This window comes from Desmodus rotundus, chromosome 6 (genome assembly GCF_022682495.2).
Source record: "Desmodus rotundus isolate HL8 chromosome 6, HLdesRot8A.1, whole genome shotgun sequence".
Lineage (NCBI taxonomy): Eukaryota > Metazoa > Chordata > Mammalia > Chiroptera > Phyllostomidae > Desmodus > Desmodus rotundus.
This window is the reverse complement of record NC_071392.1, coordinates 20,407,310-20,432,718: the sequence shown is the minus strand read 5'-3', so window position 1 is coordinate 20,432,718 and position 25,409 is coordinate 20,407,310. Positions and strand designations below refer to the sequence as shown.

General features: G+C 35.8%; 1 protein-coding gene across 1 annotated transcript in view; it reads right to left on the bottom strand.

Annotated features, from left to right (window-relative positions):
* Positions 1–25,409, bottom strand: part of CRPPA (CDP-L-ribitol pyrophosphorylase A) — a 190,700-nt gene that overhangs the window by 89,340 nt on the left and 75,951 nt on the right. The window contains exons 7-8 of the mRNA XM_053926793.2: positions 9,271–9,363; positions 8,708–8,800 (exon numbers count right to left, since the gene is read on the bottom strand). Of these exons, the coding sequence (XP_053782768.1) occupies positions 8,708–8,800; positions 9,271–9,363 (186 nt within the window). The remainder of the gene's footprint in view (positions 1–8,707; positions 8,801–9,270; positions 9,364–25,409) is intronic.

Sequence of the window (25,409 nt, the reverse complement as noted above, 5' to 3'; positions counted from 1 at the left end):
CTCCTCTCTCCAGAGATCTAGAAATGGGTGTAATACTTAAAGTGCTCGGAAGAGACCTGCAAGTAGCTTGAACTAGTCCTATCATTCCCACATAAGACTTTTCCACAGCTGACACCAGATTATCTCCGCAACTCTTGCAGCATCCCACCTTAGTGGGTACCAGTGAATCAAGTACCCTGGCATTTAAGTAGAATAAGTTAAGCTTCAAAAACCCATAAAACAAAACCTCACATGCCTGGAAAATTAAATCATACTGTACTTTCCAAAAGTATTAAGTATCACATATAACTTTATTACAAACAGCATTCAGGCCAAAGCATGTTTGGATCAAGAAGTTTTCGCACTGACTCCATCACCTTTCTACGCTCTCAATAAAATGTCTTCAATAAAAAAAGGTTTTCCAGAACACTGCGAAAGCGATCTATTCTGAGGTGGCTATTGATTTTTATGCTAAAGGAGTGGAGCTTAGGCCTGGTAAGATTTTTACCACCTTTCTATCCACTAATGTTTTTATTTTTACCATCTTCCTAAATACTAATGTTTTGACTCTTGGACAAGGTGTTTTTCTTTTCTTTTTTTTTTCTATTTTCATAATATGAAGCATTAGTACAGAAAAATTTTCATAAAAGACATGAGCATGCAAACACTAGATAAGACTTGGCAAAATTATTATAATATGAAAGATATATATTTTAAATTGTGCCTATACCTGAAATTCTATTAAAATTCAAACTTTAAGGAGGCCTTGGAAGAGTATAACTTGCCTTTCAAAGAGTTTTAGGATGAGCTCTTTTACATATACAGTAAACCCACACACATATAAAGGAATGGAAAGCTTTTGAATATTTGTGAAATCCTTCTAATTATCTGTCAACAAAGCTGGGATAATTATCTGCCTACTCAACCTTCAGAAACAAATTAAAAAATTCTCTAATGTCCCCATCTTACTATCACTTACCCAGTCTCACAAGATATCAAATCAGAAATTTTCTCCCTCTCATTAAATCCAGTGCTTATTCTTAGTGCCTCTATGTCTTAAATATATCTTGATTCCAGTTATTTCTGCCCATCCACTCTAGAATTACTGTAGTCTTAGCTGCCACCATTATTTCTTGGACTACTGAGAGAGCCTCCCAACTAAACCAAATGCATCAAGGAATGTCTCTGATCTCTTTAATCGTCTCTCTGTGAGGCATCCAGAGGATGTGTAAAATGCAAATCTCACCATATCAATTTCTACTGGGCAGTGATGCTTTATAAAGTTCAAACTTCAAAGGCCCACCTTGACCTAGACCTGCCTAGTCTACGCTTCAACTCTCCCCAATGTGTAGTTCATTTTGTTTCTGGTCTACTAGCTCTTCCCAGCTCCCACTATTCTCTGCTACTCTTTCCCTATAGAAATGTTATTCCACCTACCACTCACAGAACTGGACCCTGTTCAGCCTTCCAAGTTTCAGCTTCCTCTCCTATCTCATTAACAAGATCTCTCTCGATCTTCTATTCCAAACTAACTTGCCTCCTTCTCCAGCAGACCTAGTTAAAGTTATTACCTTGGGGTGGTGGACAGAAGGGACAGTGACCAGGACCCCGTGAACTCCCAGCCACTGAATCTTTTCCCAAGCTAACTCTGGTCATTTAATTAAGCTCATATTATTAATAATGTTTATTCTGGGAAATAAATAAATAGTATTATTTCCTTATTAAGATAAATCATCTAGAAAATTAGCTTGTACAAATGTGTCATTCTTCTAATGCTTTTTTTAAAAAAGATTAATTATTAATTAAGCTACATTTAAGCTACCTGTCACACAGAAGTTCAAAAAATGTTACATAAATCTATATTAAGCAATCAATCATGTAACAGAGTAGGGCATAGTTCCCCGGAAAGTGCTAACTAGATAGCACCTAAAGTGAGTTTTAAATGAATTGGCACTAACAAGCATCGGTGTGAGCTCCAGCGATTAAGGAATCATTTCCAGAAGACAGTTGCCTGGACTAGACATGGAAGGATAGATTCTTTGGGAGAGGGGTGTGGGTCAAGGGAGAGATTAATCTTGCAACTGTTATTAAACAGAGAAGAAAGAAGAGGAATGAATATAAAAAGAGAAGCGCTAGACTTAATGTAATAAAAACCAGACTATAAAAAGAAGATAGGTGAGAAAGGCATAAATAAAGATAAACCATAAAAAAAGTCTCATGAATCTTGTGATCAGGATTAAAGTTAGCAAGGTCTCAAAATTGGCTCAAAAAACAAATACCATAGCACCCAATTCTTATTTAGCATAAATGTGATCATCTGAATTGTTCTACTATATATATAGCTTATATCCATATAATCTTTACAATATATTGTAGTATAAGAAATAGTTTTAGAAAGAGAAGCTACTCAGATGTCTCTGAGAGCTTCCAACTCTGTCTCCAGATAAAGATTCTGAACTAAATTCAGAGACATAAAGTTACTTGGTCAGGTTAATAGACACTTGTTACTTGAAAACATAGTATCAATACTTGTACCTTGAACCCCACTCCGGGTTCGGCATCCTTACCATGATGAAGATCTCCTAAAACTAAAATAACAGTCAATTCTTTCTACACAATGCCCCCTTTACAACAATATAATTTATTTTTCTTCATGCAGTAAAACCCTTTTTAATATTATAAGCAAAGTCAGGCTTAGCATATTTATATTAGCATATGTATTACATTAAGTTATTATTAATTATAGAAGTATAATGTTTAATTTTTAAATAGTACATGATATTAAAATATATGTGGTTCTAATTTGCAAAGAAATAGCATAACATAAATGAGCTAAGGAACATTTCCATTATTTAAAATAAAATCGAGTACACACACACACAAATCTAACAAAACTCCCAGGCATATTTTTTGAAAAATTGAATGACCAAACCAATTGTTCGATTTTTTTTTTCTAGGACCAAAATTAATGTAAGCTGCCTAATAAAGGTGAGTTTCATTTATTTTGCCTACTGCACATTTCATGTTACATTGTATACACTGACTTATTGTACTAGAACGGCACTGGCAAATACATTCTCCAACACATTTGCTTAACTGACTAAGCTCAGTAAACTATTTAAAGTAGGAAAATAAATAGTGTTTCCAAACCTGGTGTTTAATCAAGAGAAATAATTATTCATAAAACATAGGAAGAGTCTTCTGGAGTTCGTTCTGTTTGCATGCTCCAGTAGAACATAATTCTAACTGAAAATGAATAGCCCGCATTCACTACCAGAGAGAACACTAGGAATGTGTGTCCTGGGAGAGTCATGCCTTCACACATCACCGGTTCATGAGCTTCACAATGAACCTTAGGGAATGTCCGTATCCCACAAGGCAAACCTTCCAGCGACCATTGAGTCACAAGCGAAAATCTCCTAAAACTTAAAATAACAGTCAATTCTTTCTATTCAACACCTTCGACAAGAATGACTTCATCATTCTGCATCTTTGTGTTAGAAATGAATCCCTTCATGACTAAAATTGCAAAAAGGTTCTAAAGGTATTTTAAACCAGAATTATTCAGATTTTATTATTGATTGAGGCAGGAAATACCTGAGACTTACTATCCCAGCAGAAAACAAATAAAAACATTTGTAGAATTTGTGGAATTGATTGCGTAACTGCCACTGAAGCTGTGTACAGCCACGGAAGAGAAAACTTTAAGTGTATCTTAAGTGAAAATATGCTAAAAATTCAACATAAAATAAAGTTATACTTTTCTGAAGGAAAAATCAAGGAATCCATAAAGGTACAGCAGCAACATGGTTGAGAGTGAAGTAGAGGAGGTATTTGAACCCACTTCCTAGGTTACTCATTGTCTGTTAAATACATAAAATATCCATTTGAAAATACATACGAATAAACTAGAGATCTGCTGTATATACATATAAAAGTAAACCCAACATGGAAGCAGCAAGAATTATAATAGCCAGCTCCGTTTTGTTTGTTTTATAGTAACTTGTGCCTTAAAAACAAATCTTCTTAGCCCAGTGATAACAGGGTTAACAGGCAGAGGGCTATAGAGCAAATAGTTAAGTAAAAGTTGACAAAGATACACGTCTGGGATCTGGTAAGAAATTTAACAGAATTACAGAGTTTTTATACATATTAAATTCAATAAAGGCTCAATACCCTGTGAAGCTAAAGTAAGAACTCATTAGCACTTAAAAGAGGGAATCTATATGTTTTTCCAATTGTCATTTGTTCTTCATTAGGAAGAAATATTAAATACATATACTTTTGTATATGTATATTTTTAATCTTGTTCCATCTTATTATTTAACACATTCATGAGAGCATAAAAGTAACAAGTGTATTTGATATATTGCATATTGGATTGATTCTGTTCCTGGCTTTGACATTGGTGAGCTGTGGAATGTTCTGGAAACAATTTACATCTCTGTGACAGTTTCCCCAGATGTGAAAGTATCAAGTGTCAATGGAGAGTGGTTTTCCATTTTTTTATTTGCTGACGTGTTCAAATATTAAACATTCTGAAGTATTTTAAAGATCATGTATTCTGATCTGTTGTGGCAATAAACTACTTCCTAGTAACTAGAACTAAATTAGGCACTTTTGAAGGTTTATTTATATGTTTTCCAAGCATTAAAACTCCATATGATAATTTGTTTTGCTGAAGTGAACTCACAAAGAGATTCTTATCTCTCATAAAGCACCAATAAAATTGCCAGAGAAAGCAGAATTCACATGTAATTGTCCGAATTTTTACCATAAAGTTATTTTTTCTGTGGAGGAGTGATAAACTACTTTATTAAGTAAAATTAAAGAGTTTGCTTCATTTCTCAATCTTAAACTTCTATTTCGATGTGTTGCTATTTAATTTCTGCTTTTAAAAATTAATCATTTCCCTGGTTCCTATTATATGAAGGAGCTATGATCATTGAAAAAATAAGCTTTAAATAAGAACGTTTTGTGAAAATCTTGCCAGATCCAAATAAATTAGAATCCCTAGTTTACTTTCAGAGCATGTGAAGGTATTGCTTTTTCAGTTTTACATAATCTTGACAAGAAAACAGCTATAGTAGTACTGTCTCCTGAAACTCTCTTGCCCATTGATATGAGAAAAAAAAGCTCTCTGATCATTAATTTCTAAACCAAGAATTCAGTCTATAATTCACTTTTAGTTTTGTTTAACCTAAGTAAAAAGACTACATTCTTTTGGAGTAATTTTTATATCAGAAATTTGATGAAACTGCCTTATATTATTTAAATACATATAATGTATCACTTTTCTAAATAATTGTTCATTATTTAAAAGCAGTGAACAAAAACACATAAAAGGGGTAGAAAATAGAAAACTGAACATGTCCCACGGTGATGGCTATTGTATCAGGTGATTCCAAATAGAGCTTCCACTTTATCCTCTTGAGAGTGGCCTTCGGAAAAGGTGCTAGAGTACCACACACCCCTGGTAACCACAAGGAAGGGCAGGCTAGCAACAGTAACTTCAGTCAACTTGGGATAAAAACTTGGCTCCATGATAATTTATACAATAGACTAAACAGCATCTGAAAAGACCTCTCAAACATAATCCCTGCCCTATTTAACTTTACAAAAGAAAGTATTGATTTTTAATGTTTATAAGGTTTTCCTGTTAAAAGACATAGAAAGAGATCTAAATTTTTAAAGTTCCTTTTTGCCAACCAGTCTGGAATAAAAACAGTGTTTGTTCTCATTATTTTTTTTCTCTCAAGTAGGGAGTATTCTCCTAGTACAAGGTGTGCTTGTGATCTGAGTATCTGCTTCCAAAGGCTTGCAGTTAAAAGATCCCAGGTGATGGTACAAAACACACACACAGAGACTCACTGAGAACAGAACACCGCTAGAGTGACCCCATCAGACCATCTCTGCCCTTTTGAATGCTGGCATTGACCTCAGCCCAAGTAGTTAACATTACCATGAGCTGGTCTCCAGCTGATTGCAGAAATTTGGAAAATTCTGATAATTTAATATAATTACAATGAAATTAGGTTACAGCTACCAAAAACTAGAATGTCGTAAAGTTGATCAAATTAACATTTGTAAACTCCTTAAATCATACTCAACACCATCAACAAATGAGAACTTGGCAAAATTACACAATTTAAAATATATGAAAAGAAAATAAGAACAGAGCTCCAAAAGAACGTGTTGAACATCAAATTATTATTAGCAAAGGATGTTATTACAAAACTAAAAATGTCCAAAATATTTTGGAAAAATGACCACTTGAAAGACATCACAATATATCATCAAATAATGTCCACAAAATTATGCAAAATAGTTCAGTTTTGCAAACAATCAAATTTTCTTAAATAGAAGATAAAATAAAATTATTTTAATAAGTACCTTAGTCCTTTAAAGATAAAGTCCCAGTTATTTTTTTCTACTCTTCACGTAAAATTGTGTTCCTTTCTTTATGTGGCTCTTAAAGCAGTAAGCGCTACTTACACTAGTTTGCCTTAGAAAACAAAAACCTCCTACGTTAAATGTTCCCTAACCCAGTTCAGTTTCATAAGAGCCGAAAAGAATTGACATTTTAACAATCAAGACTCATGTAGAACCTGAAATAAAATCTAGCTATACTAAATATCCATTCTTTACCTTCCCAGGGATTGCTTCATCCTAAGGATACATATTCTATATTATGTTCCAGTGACATTTTCCTGTTAATTTTAATAACATCCTTAATATCAGCGCAGTGAAACTATTTACGCAATAAGAAAACAATGGGTGTACAAATATTAGTTATGGAGTAACAACTCTCCAATTTAAAATAAATATTTTACAGTGTCTATAGTATGTTGATTTATAGTATATAGACTTCTAGTATTCTCACACTAGTTCTGAGAGAAATTTCTTCCCTAACTAGAGGACTGTCCATCTTTTTGCTTAGTTTGATACAGAACACCAGGCAGCCAGACAAAGTCTTGCATTTACAGGGGTACGTAAAATGGAACTCAACAGAAGTCAACAGAAAATTCAAGTATTTATGGAAGTGATACAAAGGACTGAGGTTGAGATACAACAGTAGAAATGAAACAGAAGGACACACAGTTTAAACAAACTGTGTGTGTGTGTTTGACAAAGAGAGACAGAGGGAAAAGGTAGAAAGCAAATTCAAAAGTGACACTGATTCCCACCTGGGTACCTGCCACAGTGGCATTGCCACCAAGAGAAGTCAACTGAGGCAGACTGTGCTTTTGGGATAGATCTGATAAGCCAGGTGTGAGAAGATAGCTAAGTACTGAAGTACCTACCAGAATGTTGGAGAATGCAGGACTGAAGCTCAGGAATCAGATTAAAGCTAAGGAACTTTGAGTCATCCCATCCCAACTGTAAATAAAAGGAGCTAGCCTAGTAAAGGAAACCAGCATTGTGTTCCTGCCAAAGGCCCAGCACTGTGATGTCAACTACACTTTGCATTCATTCATTTTAATCCTTAATGATTTAAGAGGTAGGGTTATTAGCCTCATTTTCAAAATGAAGAAAGCAAGCTCCATAAAAGTTCAGAAACTTGATCAAGGAACTGAGGTATTCCGAGTTGTAAGCTCTTGTTCTCATCACAGCGCTGCACTGTTTAGAATAATATCTAGGAGCATGAACCCAATGAAACTTCTAAGCAGGTTATAATGGGGACAGAGGGATAAAGAGCCTAACACAGGACTCTGAACTTATCACTATCCTACGGAGCCGTAGAGCCTTCCAGGTCTGGATACATTTCATAATGTTCCTAAAAAGTCTCAATGAAAACACCTACCTATACGGCTGTTAAAATCAGTCACGTGTGGAATTTATCCTTGGGGCATATAACTAAGTACAACAGGACAGTGAAATAAACCTCCTTCGATTGCTAATTTGTTTCTACTTGCACTGCTGAGTCTAGAATTACCTATTTGTAGGCAAATTATCTTTATTCTGTATGAATGAACTTACCTAACGAGAATTAAACTCCCACACTGTAGAACAGGCCTGAGCTTTAGGAACGTGGCAATGGTAGGCACTTGTTTTGAGAATGTCCTATTTGGAACCTCTTCCCAATGCTGCAGAGTAAATACGGCTCCTCAGACCCTGAGGCAGGCCGGGCCTCTGATGTGTTTTCTTCCTGGTTTTGCTCTCTGATATTCCCCTCAGCTACACAATTAAATGCTATACTAAACATGATACTTTTAGTCTTTCACAGAAATATCTCTCCAAAATTTTTATGGGCTCTTCTCCTAGCAATTCTCTTAATCTGTTGTTCACTCCACTTTGGCTGTCCATAGAACAACAAAGATGAGATAACCTAAAGGTAAATTTTCTTTCATCTGATTTTTTCCCTCATTTTTTTTTTTAACTTCAGGAATTCTTCTCTAATGGCATCCTGATAATACTCTAAATAAAGCTCTTCTACATTATCCAAACTAATTGACTCAGCAACACACGTTCAGATTTTAATGAAGAAAATGAAATGAAATTGGTTGCTAGGTTGAATTGCATTGTTTTCCAAACCTGTCTTCAACCAAGAAAGAGCAGGCAGTCAATAGAGATCAGAGCAAGAGAGTAAGCTCAAGCGTGCACAAAGAGTTTTTTCTTTGGGGTTTGGATGAATTTCCTCAGCTTGATACAATTTTGTTAAATAAAAAGTTGAATTCCAAAAAGAAAGCACATGTTTAAAGAGAAAAATCTGCATTAATTCACTTACTGAAATAACAACAACAGGATACAAAATGGAAAGATTACTCTCTTTAAGTATATTCAGTAATTTCTGGGTTTCTTCAAATTCAGAGGTCATAACCTGAAAGACCAGAGATATAAAAGGGAGTTAAAAGAAGTTGTTAAATGATTTAAAAGTTGATTCAAGGAGAAAACATGCAGAACCTTTATGTAATCATTCAAAATATGTATAAAGCCCAATTTTTAAATTTTAATCTATTTTAAAGACTATCCGTAAGTTTACAACTACTAAAATTTGTACTATTTATTAATTCAAACTTGTGTAGCCTTATCTGCTTATAACAAAACAGAAAATTATAAATGCTATCTAAAGAATTATTATCACCATCTCCTCATTATAGGAAATGTTATTTTTTTTGAAATCCTATTTCAAAAGATGAAAAATAAAGTTTCCAAGTGCATCTTAAAAAACACAACTCATCTACCAAAACCTTAAAGTCAAACATTCAATAATCAAGAAACATAAGGTCTCTTCTGCGTTACATTTGTAAGACACTCAAGCGCTTGCAGGCACTTATATTTACTACTTACATTCACACAAACAAAATTGTAGCATTGCTCTGACACGACTTGCTGAAGATCTCTGCCAGCACGACACAGAGACACAGATGTGACTTCTAGACGCTAGGGGAAAAACAAAATAGGGAAAAGAGAGTTTACAAATTAGATAGAAAGACCAAACATGAACATAAACAACCAACTTTGTTACAAATGAGCACAAAATTGCTATCGGCACATAGAGCCAAGGACCATATGTAAGTTAAAACAAAATAATTTCATTTCTGACACCAGCAAGAAAAAGGAACTTGAACTAGCCCATAAATAAATATTATCTTTAGCAAACAAGGATATTGGGAAAATATTTCAGATAAGAAAAAAAATGTAGAAAAAGCACAGGGTATATTCTGGTACAGGCAAGTAGCCCGTTTTTTTCTTATACAAAGAATGTTTGCAGAGCATGTTGGAATAAAATTAAAAGGTTGGTTAAACGGGGATTGTCAGAGGATTCTGGAAGCATGTTAAATTAACTCCAGTCACAAAGAATAGGTTTAACAAAACCTGGAATGACCAGAAGCAGAGAAAGCAAAAAGAAATTACCATAACAACACATGATAGAGAAAAAGAGTTGATTTAGGATAAAAGAAGAGACTGAGGGATGATTACCAGGGGTAGTCCCAGGCTAGCTTCAGAAAAAAATGGTGCATGTATTATTACAACAACTTACCTAATATGATTTTTATCCCGTATAGTTCAATATTCTAATTAATTTCTATTTTTTCTATTACAACAATATAAACAACATAATTACTAAGCAAGGGACCTTGTATAATATTATCTCTGCTATAATAGTTCCACAGGAAGTCACATTTCAGTGGTTAATACCAGCATTACATTTAGAATAGTTTACAAATTTATATCTAAAATACATTTGCATGTTCCTTAGTAAAGCATAAAACTCTGTAACTCTTAATTTTTTCCAATTAAGAATGTACAATTTAATACATATACACATATATTACATGAATGTGTATGTAATTCCTATTTGTGAATTTGTCATTAAAGTACTCCAAATCTACTTACATTGTATTCAAATCTTAACCATCCAACTCCACTCTTCAACACAAATATTCTTAAACTCTAAGGCCATTTCCTCTCATATCACAAACACTGGGCTCCCTCTTGCCTGTGATGCCCATTCCATATTCCTGTTTCCTTATTAAAGCTATTATAGATATATATATTTCTTAAACTCAATTACTAACAGTTAATAAATATAACATAAGCTCTTAAAAAATAGGATAGGTATAGAAAGCACAGTGTCCAGCCACAGTATTAGTTATTATTATTATTATTTTTTAAATGTATTTGCTCAACTAGCATGTGATAAATTAAAAATTCCAATTAAAAGATAAAGTCATTTACCACCTAATACCCACAGACTAAGGCAGAAATACACACAATATTTTTACAAAAGGTACTAAATATTAACATTTTTGTACTCCCTTTGAAAAAAACACAAAAACAGAATTACAATTTCTTTCCTTCTTGAAATTGAGACTCTTAATAATTGTTTCCAGTTAAGCACAATTCTTTTATTGGGTCATACTGCTTTCCTCCCAACTAGAAACAAACAATATTTTCCATGCTTGAGTAAAGAAATTTAGATTTAACCTAAATATAGCAAAGGAGTCTTTGGCACCTTTAGTAAACAAAAACCGCATTGGACAATGCTGTCGGGTTGTTTATGAAGGGCTCTGCGGCATCGACTCAGGCTGGCCTTCCCAACGTTCCCACACTCAAACACAACAAATGGAACAATCTGCGGGCCAGAAGAACTCCTTGTTCTGTAAATATTTGGGTTCAAAGAACATTTAAACAAAATTTAAAACAACCTTCCAATGTGTTCAGTAAAATTAAAGAAGTATACAAGAATAAAATAAAATATTTTCTTTACATCATAACAAATAAAAATTTAGAAAAGATTTAGTAGTAACTAAATGCAAACATCTGCATATGTAGAATACTATTTAAAGCATGAATTTTAGGAAGGAAGATAGGTTGTCAAAAAAATATTTTCCATTTCAAGAAGAGTTAAGGCTTAACGAAGGCTGAAAGCCTTTGGTTCAAGTCCCATGAGTCAGAAGTTCAAAAATGTGTTTCATTTTTACAGACAGAATATGTTGGCTGGATCATCTCTGATTGTAAATCCATCAATTTTTCACCTCCCTCCTGTTCAAACAAATGGCACTAATGTGAGTATAAACAAGGGAACTGGAGACAGATGCACTTTCATCTTAGGGTTGTAGGGGCTGGGGTGGGGGTGGTGGATGGGAAAACATTGATCTAGGGGTACAAAGTTTTAGTCACACAAGATGAATGTACTCTGGAGGTCTAATGAACAGCACAGTGACTACAGTTAAGAATGTGGTATTGTATACTTGAAATTTACTAAGAAGGTAGACCTTAAGTGCTCTTACCAAGAGAAGGAAGGAAGGAAGGAAGGAAGAGAGGGAGGGAGGGAGGAAAGAAAGAAAAGAGAAGAAAGAAAGAAAGAAAGAAAGAAAGAAAGAAAGAAAGAAAGAAAGAAAGAAAGAAAGAAAGAAAGAAAGAAAGGAAGGAAGGAAGGAAGGAAGGGAGGGAGGGAGGGAGGGAGGGAGGGAGGGAGGGAGGGAGGGAGGGAGGGAGGGAGGGAGGGAGGGAGGGAGGGAGGAAGGAAGGAAGGGAGGGAGGGAGGGAGGAAGGAAGGAAGGAAGGAAGGAAGGAAAGGAAGGAAGGAAGGAAGGAAGAAAGGAAGGAAGGAAGGAAGGAAGGAAGGAAGGGAGGAAGAAAGGAAGGAAGGAAGAAAGGAAGGAAGGAAGGAAGGAAGAAAGGAAGGAAGGAAGGAAGGAAGGAAGGGAGGAAGAAAGAAAAAGAGAGAGAGAGAGGGAGGGAGGGAGGTGCAGGGAGGGAGGAAGGGAAGGGAAGGGAAGATGGTAACTATATGAGTAGGTGGATAAGTTAATTAACTGTGATGATCATTTCAAAGTATATATGTATATCAAACTATCAGTTTGTACACCTTAAATATATATAATTTTTATTTGTCAAGTATATCTCCATAAAGTGCAGGAGGGGAGCAGGAGGAGTCTTTCTCTATTGCAAATCCAGATTTTGGAAGGAAATTTTCTGTAGCTAGGACTGCTGCCAACTGAAGGCTGAGACTAGGCTGCCAGCTCATCAGTCACGGTCTTTATCAGAGTTGTCTCTGGCTTGTGGGTGCTGCGTCTGGACCTTCGGCCAGAGCCTCTCCATCTCTATTTTTAGAAACCGTCACCTGAGATACTCCTTTAAGTAGTCACTATTTTCAAATTTTGAGTTGCCAATTAAAATGTACTCCATGGTTATTTTTAGACTTCTGTGGAAGTTTTGTCCACCTAGGATTCAGCACTTACTGTACTACTTTTATTTTCTATTTGTTAGAATTAGCTTTAAAGCATCTTTTTAAAATTATGAGCATGACCTCTGGAGCCAAGCTCCCTGGAGGTGAATCAAACTCTGCAAAAAACCTGCTATATGACTGTGGGTAAATTACTTAAGGCCTGTGGCTCAGTTTATTCACCAGTAAAAAAGAAATACTTTACAATTGTTAGGAAGATTGATTAAACTAGTATGTGAGAGTTAAGGATTAATTTTTCTAGGAGTCATCCCTATAGGTTAACCTCCTGGAAAGCTTCAGAGAAAACAGCCACAGCTCTAAGGCAATGAATCTTGGTAGAGCTTTGAGGTAATAAATGAACTTGGTTCCTATTCTGTCACATTCAGCGGGTCTCCAACCATGAGCAGTGAGCTGCTGGATGGTACCAGCGGCCCCCACAGGACTCAGACCCTAGCCTGTTCGAAATTCCAAAGAAAGCCTTGAGATTCTCCCAATCCTCAACACTGGATAGGCAGATAGCACTAGAACCAAGGTTTTGCCATGTTGCTCTGGTGTTGAATCCCAGGAGAAAGGGCTGGTGATTCCTTAGTAATGTAGCTTAAAAGCCACACTGCGCAAAGATTGGAGTCTAACATTGAGCCCTGGAGATCCATTTGCTATGCTACACGATGCACGAGACACTGTCTCTGTTCCCGAGACCGCGGACTTTTCATCAATAGTCATTGTTCTAGAAAGCCTAATGTCTAGTGTGAATGCTGTCATGTCAATTCATATTTGTCTGCTAATAACCATCCTTGCACATATTGATACATTAAATGTTTGCTATTATTATTCTACTCACTTTCATTTAATTTCCACCTCCAAACGACATTTTAACACATCAACATATCTACGTGATCCCTTCACATTTTATACCTTGCTTTTATTGAGGGCTTTACCATTTGTTCATTAAAGTATTTCACACAGATTCTGACAATTATCTTACTGAAACTACATAGCAAATCTATGCATATATTGTTGCGTGTTTAAAGCACTTAGCACCATAACATGTTACAGATAAAAATGCTGAGACACTGAACTTTAACCAATCTGTTCGAGATCATACAGCCAGTACGGGGTAGTGCTGAGATGAAGGTCTATTGGAACCTCAGGTCCACATACTTAACCTCTGAAGTACACTGGGTGTCAGTTTCCTCCAGGTGACTGCTACCTCACCAGGGAAGCCACAAGACCTTTACCTGTAGTAGCAGTGTGCTACGACAGGTCCCAAAGTCAATGGAAGAGAAACACCTCATCAGGAGAAAGTCACGTGAGTACTGAAAAGCTTAATTGCTTCCATACACACTCCTTTAACTCAGCTCATCTTTCTGGGTCCTGGACAGGAAAGAATGAACCTAAGAAAGTCCTCCTGGGTGTTCAGATTTGATCCTGGAAAAGAGTCAAGTGCTCTGAACCACTGAATTCCCCACGCGTCGGGCAGCTGGTAGTGGTCACAGAGGCGACGGCTGTGACCTGCTCCCTGGGTGCAGCCCTCTCTCACTGCTAAAAGTCCCTTTGAAGGACAATTATTGTTCTGATGCAAAATTACAGGATTACAGAATGGAAAACAAAAGCCTTCATGCTAACAAGCCTGAGTACTATCACAAAAAAAGTTCAAAGTTCCCATTTTATCATGCAATTAGTCATCCAAAGCTAGGTAACGTGTAATCAAAAAACAGCTACTAAATGTACAATGTACATCTGCTCAAGGTTTTTTCTCCCATCAAGTTTTATTTACCACAGAATGCTATATACTACATATAACTAATGGACAATATCATAAGAAGTGAACAGTGACTGGGGGTTGCTCATACAGATCATGTTTGGCAGGCATATTTTATAAATATTATCTGGTTTTTCATTCTATAAATGACAGGATGAAATGTTTAAAAGGTATATGCAGCAATATAACCTTTTTGTGGTTCTTAGTAATGCATAAAACATTTGCAAGCTGAGAATTGGCAAGGTGACATAAACAAATTTTGTCTTAATTTAACAAAAAAGTCACGGAGAGTAGAGTATCCTACCCACTGATGGATTAGCTTCATTCATTCAACCAATAAATATTTATGGAGGGCTCTGAGCCAGACACTAGATTGTGTATTGAAACTATGGCAACAAACCAGACAAAGTTTCTGTGGTCGTGGAACTTACGTCATACTGAGAAGAGAAAATTAAGATTCTACCTGTGTTTCTCCAATTTCAAAAAGCATAAGAGTCTCTAAGAATCTTATTAAACACAAATTTTCAGGCCAGTAGATGTGGCGTGGAGTCTAAGAATGTGAATTTATAACAAGCAACCAGCGGCTGTTGTTTTAACTGGTCCATGGAGCACACTTTGAAGCAGCAAGAGGTCAGATAATTTGGACTCACCTTGCTGTGAAACTCCTCTTCGTGTTCAGTAGACACATGTACTGAGGAGTGCGCTTCCATGCAGCAATCAGAAGGTGGGTTTCCTTTGGACTCTGCCATAGCTATTGCCTTAGGTAGCCTCTAAAATAGATTACCTGTGTCTTTATTAAATCTATCACTATGGCAAACATAAGTGACTACACTGAAAAATTCATTGCTTCAACTGTTCCCCCGCCAAACTCTTGCCAAATTTACAGCATAATCTAATTTATGTTTTTAAAATTTTAACTTTTCCTAAACAATGCAGACACTCCCCAGATGTATATACAGTAGTATAATGAGAGCCTGTTTTCCTAATACAGTATGTATAAGTAAATTATATTCTAATCAAAATATTAAGTTGAAATTAGTAATCAATATTGTTTCCAATCAGTTCTATAGATGATTTAAAGTCTACAAAAGAATAGAGTTTATTACAGTTAGCTATGTATTCATTTTAAATGACAAACATGGTTTATATAACTTTAACCCCAAGCCATCGTAAAATCGAGTGTGCATGACATGGAACAGGCTACAGGAGCAGCTCATAGCTGTGGGCAACTTTGTCCTTAGGGGTCTCTGAGCAATGTCGGGAAGCATTTTTAGTTTTCACAGTGGGCTGGGAAGTACTACTGGGGCCTAGTGGGCAGAGAAGACAGGGATGCTATTAAATATTCTATAGTGCACACCCAGGGCAGCCTCCAGTGCAAAGAATTAACCATATCAAGTGTCAATAGCATAGCTACTGCAAAATTCAGGGTGACAGAGAATTCTAGTTTTTGGTGTTTAGAGCTTATTCATGAACCAATAACTGACACAAAAAGCAGTAATATTCTAGCAACTTTAAGGCTTTAGTATAGTAATTCTTTTTTACGTGGGAAATACTAACACTGTATTTTTATCACATGAGTGGGTTTTTTTGTTTTTTGTTTTTTTAATATATTTTATTGATTATGCTATTATAAGACAAGTGTTTTAAGGTAATTTTTAAATGACATTATACCACAAATGTGACCATATTCAAAACAGCTAGATGAGGTATATATTAAAAACAGACTGATTACCTAGTTTTCACACTGTCTCTAATTTTAAATTAGGAAATAAGAAAACTAAAATGAGTTATAAATACATATGAGTAGCTTAGTGAAGAGTTCTTCCATATGTAATTGCAAAGAAACTATACGCTAGGTTAACTTTTAAGGGATATTTACCACCACCCCAATACATATACAATCCAAATACTACCATTATAATTCTTCAAACCCGACATAGTAAGTAAACTGTTTTTCATTAATATATATTCCTCCCAAGTGAGAAATATAATTGCTATATTTACATTTAAAATAAAATTTCTGTTTCATACAACTTTCTATTACAAGTTACATATTAGTAACCTATTAAATATATATCATTTAGCCTATAGATAAGAATATTTTTAAATGGTAAGAATAAATAATATTTTGAGCAAAAATAACAGAAACATAATCATGTGACTTATTTTAGAAGTGTGTGAGCATGTGTATACCTCAGGATATCTTTTTATGTAGTACATTTCTTAATAATATAGCAAGGTAGATTCATATCTTAATATAGAATCTTATTACAGAGTCTAAAGAATAAACTCAAAGTGTTGTCTGTGCACCTAGCTCCTCACCCCTCTGTAACACTCCCTGCACAGCTCCTGTCTCCCCCAGTGCCTGTCCCTCCTCCCCTGACAGAAGGCCGCTGGCCACCAACTTATCACTGCTGCTAACTGCAGTTCATCTAATCTCTGCAACATCTGCTATTTCCCCTTCTCTTCCCTCCTTTTGTGAAAACAGTTTTCTTCTGGTTGGGAAATCAATTAGAACTTCATGGGTGTACTTTGTGTTCTAAGCTTCTCAACTGTTCACATGATTGATGGATGCCCAGCAGCTACCTCTTTATCTCCAGAAACATATTTGGCTGATGTCCAGGTGGAGAGGTATTCCAGAAGCTTTCTTATTCGTCATCCAATCACCATTAACCACAACTATTCACTGGCTCCCATCATATGTGCGAGGGATCAGCACTGTGCAAGGGATCAGTGATAAAAGAGAGAGTGAAAGAGATGTAATGCATAATAAAAATAAAAATAACAACAGAAAGCGGGATGTGCAGAAACTCATCACTGTGGGTGAGTAGTTTAGGAAGTCCAAGAACCAGAAAAATGGGGCCAACTTCACGAAAAGAGTAATATTAAAGACTTAAGTAAAATATAAAACTGGTAAGTAGAGACAACATTCAATCAAGCGCAGTGCTGGAGTGCACTATTTAGCTAAAGCCACCCGAACAACAGGATAATCCAGCTTTTGGTGTTATAGAATTATACTGTGTGCAAACAGTGGAAATGAAATACATCATCAAACTCAATTTTTAAAGGAAATATATTAATGAATAAGTATAAAATAATATTTTAAATACTTTACTATATTTGTAAAAAATCAGTGAAATAAAATCATAGTGAATAAGCTTTAACTTTATATATCTCAATTTAAATAGCATAAGAAAATTAATATAGGCATATTCATCAAAATCAACTGCTGAAGGTTAAAAAATATAACCTACATTCCAAAAAGCAATTTTTTTCCAGGTTTTTTATAAGGATTTTTCCTTCTACACTTACCATGTGTATAAAATCAATTTCCTGATTTAGAAGACCTGATTTTTACAAATACATGTCCAAAGCTAGATGTCAGCTATTCTTTTGGTTTATTTGTTTATTTTTAACTCAGCATCACAGCTGACCTCATTCCTAAGTGGACAAAGATGTATAATATCGTTTTCACAAATTAACCATCTGGTTCCTTTAGGAAGAGTAATATTTCAATATGTCATTTCTCAAAGATATAGACAGATATAAAAGGTGAAGACATGTTAGGTATATAAAGAAAAAATAGAGGAAGTGCCATTTAAGGAGAATTTTCCTTACTTCCTCATTAATAATCACATTGTAAAATCATGACAACATATCAGAAATATAAACTCTTAATTTTATTAAATACAGCATGAACATAATTAATACCATCCCAAGCAACTAGGTGGTCCAAGAATCTTGAACCTCCTTTTTACCTCTGGACAGCTGATCAGGAAATCTGGCTAACATCCCAAATAAACTGAGTGGAGCTAATTGGACGGTCTTCAGCTAGTTTCTGTAGTCTTGTGCACACATCAAAACCGCATACTCTGACTGAATTAATTTTGTTGGAATCGTTCAAAGTCAAAGGCCCAATGGGAGTGTTTACAGTGTTACTTTACTGTTATTACACTGCCTTGCAGTGTTCTGCTTCAAAAAATAAAAAATTTTGTATCTCTAAGCTATTATGTTATAATAAGTGTAAAAATAAGCACACAATAACCCTATTTTGAATGAGTCTTACAATGCTGCAATGGCTTAATTTGTTCTGTTTCTTTTATTTCTGCCTTTTTTCATTTGCTATTTTTGATGTTTTGTTTGATAAATATGTCATACACCGAATTCAGTCAGGTCTGTAAGAAAAGGCAGAGATCTGTACCCTGGACACAATCTTGAGGGCATTAGGAAAAATAAACTAGGTACCACAGACAACTTCAACAAAACCAAAGCATGCCTTACACCCAGGAAAACAAATGATTTTCAGGCATATCCTGCTTGTCATTTGTGGTTACACAAAACAATAATTAAATTATGTGCTCCAGGAAACAGGAAGAAGTGGATAAGCAAAATACACAAAAAGACCCTATAGTCCCTGCTTGTCCAAAATATAAATCAGCATTCATTTATTTTGTTATAGGAACAAAAATGGGGTTGAAGTAACGTGTTTTTAGGGGTAATATGATATCTGAAAGCATTTAAATACTACATGTTTTCCATATAATTTTACTTTTAAGGAGCCACAGCCAACATAATCTTTTCATAGAAGTAAACTGGATCATATCATTTTCAGCTAAAGTTTTCTATCACTTCATGTTGCTCTTAGCACCAAGTACCAGCAGAGTGGTGGTATTGACAATGGCGCCTTAGTAAGTTCAACACAGACTGCGAGGCTGCACGGAGGCCTGTGCCCTCCTCTCTCCTAGCCTCCGGCCCCTCTCCGGCCATTCTGACCAGGTTGCTCCAATCATGGAAGTCTTATTTAAGCTTCCACAAATGAAGGTCTTTATGTGCCTTTCACACACTCTTCCGTCTGCATTTGTCTTTCAGCAGCTAATTCCTGATTACCCATTTAGACTTAACTAATGACACACCTACCAAAAGATGCTATCTCACTACCCTCCACTCCCAATTTAAATCATTTCCAGGTCTTTCCGGCATCAGCAAAGTTTACTTTTTCCTTGGAATAGTTACCACCATATGTAATTAAACATATTTTTGTGTTTTACTGTTTTATCCCCAACTTAACAAACAGTATGTTCCCGGAGGACAGAGAACCAAACCTGCTGAGTTCCACTCCCAGTACCCAAAGACTACATATTGATAAGAACTTATTATTTGGTAAATCAATTAGTGAATTAAGAAACTAATAAAAAACTGATCCCATCTTCCTACTTAAGAATTCCTTACTACTTTCATCACAGTATATATTATAAATTATTCTTCAAAATTTGTCAAGAGCTAGGAAAAAGCAAAAGCAGTCTCTTCATAATGTATCTCTGGAGACCTCTATCTGCAAAGTAGGAAGGTTCTACGAAATACTTCAAACTCCCTGAGAACTCCAAGAACGAATACAACAAGCCTGATAATAGCGCCTTGAAACTCAAGCATGAGTATGACATTTAAGAAATGTGCACATATATGAAGAGTGGAGGGCTGTGCCATACCCAGCTAGTTCCTTAATTTTGCTTTTTAAACAACCTCTTCCATATATTTGTTGTGTATCATTACATTAGGGTTCAGACAATCAGTTCACCTCTAAGGTATATCTCAAAATCAAGCAAAGCATACCCAACCTCTTCCTTTAGTTTCAATGGGAAACATTTTTTCTTTTCATGCCAGTGAAACAATCCTCCCATTGTGTGCTGAGCACCTCCACACCCACACTGATCTCCCCTACAGGTGCCTGGATTTCAATAGAGGTGACTTCATCCTTTTCATATTTATTTTCAAAGTGAGACAAAAGCTCTGGGAGGTAAAAATGTTCAAGTGCACAGCATTAGATGTTTGTAAGTTATGGGTTGAAAATGCCAGAAGATAAAGTTGTCCTTAAAAGGGGAGAGAAAAATTATATAAAACTAGATCATTTCTATCCTAAGGGGATCTCTTTCTGGCCTTAGGTATAAGATCAAGAAAAAAAATTCTGTTTAATTTCTTTTATTCCACCTTTGCATGGTAGAATATTAAGTAGTATAAATTATAATGAATTAACTACCACCTACATTCATTAGTTATGTGATCTTAGGCAAATCATTAAACCACAAGAATTCCCCATTTCTATCTGTAAAATGAGGGGAAAATCATAAGTTATTCTGCAGGATTAAGGCATGTAGCACTGTCTCTGGCACATGGAAGGCCTTCCACAATTGTCAGAGCTCGTGAGTGAGAGAAAACATTCTGCTAAGTCCATATGGTTTAATTTTTAGGCAAATCTAGAAGACAGGAGAGATTTAGAAGAAATGAATAATATTTTGTTCCAAGGCCAACCAAGATTCTCTGATTAAGCTATGAGGACACACAAAATTCATTTTTACAAGTTCTACATTATCTCCTAGTTTAAAAAATCTAATCTACCTCCTCAAAGGCTGGTATTACAGTTAAGAGGTACTTGAGAAACAGTAGTATTTCTTTCTTTTAGACATTTGTATAGTTTTTGGATTTATGTATTATACAAACAAAATCCCTAAGTTCAAGTCAAGCCTAATTTTTAAAAACTCCAAAGCTGTTATCTGTAGTCATAGATAAATTAGATACTTGAAATTAATAAACAGAGAAATTTAAGTGCTTAAAATTAGAAATGCTAAGACAGCATACATACAGGATAAAGGGGAAGATTTTGGAAATAAAGTTTTAGTTTTAAAATCTTTGCAGATTCCTCCATAAAAATAGTGCAAGAAGGACTTCAAAAATCTATAGATAACATCTCCCACCAAACCAACATTTGGTAGGAAGAAACTGCCGGGAATTAAAAAGGTCTGCACAGTTTCAGAAACTGTACATAAGAAAGGGGGGAAGGGAGAAGCCAAAAAAGAAAAAAAAACAAACCCACAAATCATCATCAGCTACTCTCTGAATAGCTTAGCAGGCTATTCTGGGAAGAGAAGAATTGAAGAAAGGTGTTTGGACGCTTCAATTCGAGTTGAAAAAAAGGAGCCACATCGTAAATGTTCCCACTCTACTGGGATATCTAGGGGTCCGGCCCAATGAGCATTCAAATCTAATAAAGTGAGGCACCTTCATATCAAAGCAGCAGCCTAAACAGGAGCAGGTTGACAAAGAGAGGTGCACCAAGAATGAAGAAAAAGGTGATGCAGGTAAAGGAGAAGGGCAGTGGAGGCGGAAGCTCAAAACCAGCATGGCCCTCTCTTCCATCTTTTCCTGAAAACAACTGAATAAGAAGCATTATGCTAGTAAGACAGAAAAATTATTATGAACCATCCCCTCCTCCTAAAAATTGATAAAACTCTCTTACTTAAAAAAGAAGAACCAGGAAAGGATCTAAAGATATCTCAAATATATTTAATATGAAAAAAACAGAACAGCCTTGGCCAGGTGGCTGAGTTGGTTGGAGCACAGTCCCCCACATCAAAAGGTTGCCAGTTTGACCTCTGATCAGGCACACGGCTGGTTGCAGGTTTGATCCCTGGTCGGCGCACACACCCAGGTTGCGGGTTCAGTCCCTGGTCGGGGCCATATGGGAGAAAACCAGTTGATGTTTCTCTCTCACATGGATGTTTCTCTCTCTCTAAAAATCAGTGATTATATCCTTGGGTGAGAATAAAAAAATATATAATATTAAAAATAAGAGAGTAAAGGGCAAGATAATGTTCCTACAGGCAATACATGCTCATCAGAAAGATGTGTTCACATAATAAATGAAAACAGCAACCCAACATTTAATAAGATAAAACAATCTAAGAAAATTATAGAACTATAAAAGACGTGGAATAAATCAGAAATTGATTAAAACAGGAGAATTGAATAAGTAATGTTTCAGAAATAAAGGGTAAATTAGGAAGGATACAAAATTGAATTAAAACAATGGATAATGCCTAAAGAAAAATATAAGATTGAGAGTATGAAAAGTTTAAAATCAAAAATACATTTAAAAAATCCAAGAAAAAATAATAGCTATAAAGATGGACAAAGAGCATATAACCTTTATGCCATAGGAATCTTTGAAAATGAAAGCTAAAGCAATGGAAAATAAAATATTAGAAATAGTCATGCCATAAAAAGTTTAATGACATAAAATATGTGAAATTATACAATTTAAAAAACACACTGTATAAATAAGAACATCAACCAAAAATGGCCAAGAATAAGTAAATTCTAGTAAAAATATTGGACTTTAAATTAAAAAAAAAATTCCTTGAGCATTGAGACAAAGAGACCAAGTCATTTATCAGACAAAGAAAATCAGATTTTTATCACACTTCATAAAAAGGCTTTATGATAAAGAAAATGGAGAGGTATATTTAAGATGCTCATGGAGAACTTTTTGAAGGATTTTTTTTTATCTAACCAAAATAAATTTGTAGATTTTCAGCCACAGAAAAATTGTATTCATATGCAAGAACTCAGGAATATTGTACCCAGGAAAGCTACCAGGGAACTCGATCGGAAGATTAGTTCCAGAGAACTAAAAGGATTTGCAAGATATCAACATCAGGCTTCATAGTGGGCATTAAATATATACTTTCTTATGGAGCAAAGAATAAATCATGGTTTTGAAAGAAACTTTAATATATAATTACATATGAATGGGAGAGTATTCTCTTAACATTTATTAACTGAGAATTTAAAACTATCAGTTCAAATTAGATACTGAAAGAGGGAAGGTAGAAAAAACTAATATCAGTATAGCCCAGAATAGAGAGCCATTAGATAATAGCCAAAATATTAAGGGCAATAAACAAAAGACAAAAGTATTTTTTTAAGATTTTACTTATTTATTTTTAGAGAGGGGAAGGGAGGGAGCGTAACATCAATGTGTGGTTGCCTCTGGAGCACCCCCTACTGGGGACCTGACCTGCAACCCAGGCATATGTCCTGACTGGGAATGGAACTGGCGACCCTTTGTTTCCCAGGCCAGTTCTCAGTCCACTGAGCCACACCAGCCAGGGCAAGACAATAGTATTTTATAATAGTATTAATATCAACATAGTCATCAAGAGGGAGGAAGAAAGAAAACCATAATTATTTTTTCTCTAGCAAATAGAAGATATGTGAAGCCATCAGCATGGTTTTCTGGGGGGGGGGGAAGGGGGAGAAATCCCCACTCAACTATGTAAAGAAACCTAAAAATTATGAATAGAATCCTGTAAAAGAAACTGAGAAAAGGAAGCCGAAAACACAAAAGAAGGATCAGAAAAATAAGATGTTACAAAATCCACAGAATGAGATTTTTTCTTCCTAGAAGAAAGTATTAGACAAGAGAGTCAAGTCCTGCAATAAATCAGGGTAAAGACGGATAAATGTCTCGTGGATTGTGCACAGGGAGGCCACTAAAGACCCCCCTGAGAGAGGTTCCTACAAAAGGTTAAGGCAGAAGTCAAATCGCAATGGATTTGAGAATGAGAAGGAAAGTTATTCTAAAGAAGTTTGGCTGCAGAGTAACCTTGGGTTAAGAGAAAATGATTTGTTTGTTTGCTTTGCTTTAATTAATGGAAGGAACTGGAATATGTTGTAATGTTGATAAGAGTGGGGGTAGAGGAGGGAGGGGAGCCAGAGCTCAGGAGAGAAAACAGTCTTCATAAGAGGATGGCAACAGATACAAGATTCTTTAGAGATCTGGCGCCGGGAAGATAGGGTGTCCCCATGGGGAAGGGTATACTTCTGCTCTGAAGTAGAGGGCAGGCCACATCTAGGAATGAAGGTAAAGATAGAAGGGTTATACCAGTGGTTCCTAACTGCAGGGTTATCTTGCCCCATCCAGGCAACACTTAGCAACATCTGGAAACATTTTTGGTTGCTACAGCTAGGGGGTGGGGGTGATACTGGTATCTAGTGGGCAGAGCAGGGGGGCTCTGAAACAGCGAACTAAGCACAGGACAGGGCCTCACAACAGAGTACCATCTACCCTGATGCCAAGGGTGCTGAGGTTAACAATCTCTGGGTTAGCATTCAAAGAGGTTTAAAATGTTCACAGTGGAGAACGGGCAGCTGCCTATGGAATCATGGTCGCTTTAAAACAGTTGGTGCCCACTAAAGAATGGAGACCAGTGTTTTTTAATGGCAACAATCTGATTGTTGTATAATTTTCCCCAACAGTATCAAAATTAAGTGAAAGCTTAGAGAACTGGAAAGTTCTGACTAATACATGGATGGGAAGTCACCGAGTGGGCGCATTCTAAAGAGAAGAGAATTGAAGATATCAGTAAAAGATCCATGATCCACCTGGTCGGTGCAGCTCAGTTGGTTGGAGCATCATCCCGTAAGCAAAAGGGTGCAGGTTCAATCCCCAGTCTGGGGGCAACCAATACCTGGTCCGGTTGACTGCAGGAGGCAACTGATCGAAGCTTCCCTCTCACACTAATGTTGCTCTTTCTCCCTTCCTCTCTCTCTAAAAGCAATGAAAAAATGTCCTTGGGTGAGTTTTTAAAAAATAAAATAAAATCCATGATCCACTGAAGATTCTGATGGATCACGGAATCTAAGCGAGTCAAGGAAAAGGATAAAACCAAAGGTAGCTGAAAGAAAGAAAAAATACGAGGAGTCTGGAGTTTCCTATAAATTTGAAATATGTGACATAGGAGTAATTTAGTAAAAGATATGAAATGACAAAATATGACGGTCAGAAGTTGCAAACAGACTTAGTATTTATTTTTCAATACGGTGAAGATGACGACAAAATCCAGGCTGGGCCTAACGGGGAATAGATGAAGCGCACTGAAAATAAAGGTCTCTGGAATGAGAAGGACAAGAACGTCGGAGGCCAGAGTGATGAGTGGAACAGAGACCAGTGTGCGTCCCTAAGGCCCATGTCACTTTGTCATTAAACACATACAGGAGAAGCAGTAAAAAAAAAAAATGTGATTATTATAATAATTGCAACCAAAGGACTCCTTGCAGGGTCTAAAACTAGAAAGACCAATCAAGGAATTAGTCACATAAATCCACCAGCTAAGTGCTCAACTTATAGAAAAACCCAGCTCTCTAAATTGTGGGTTG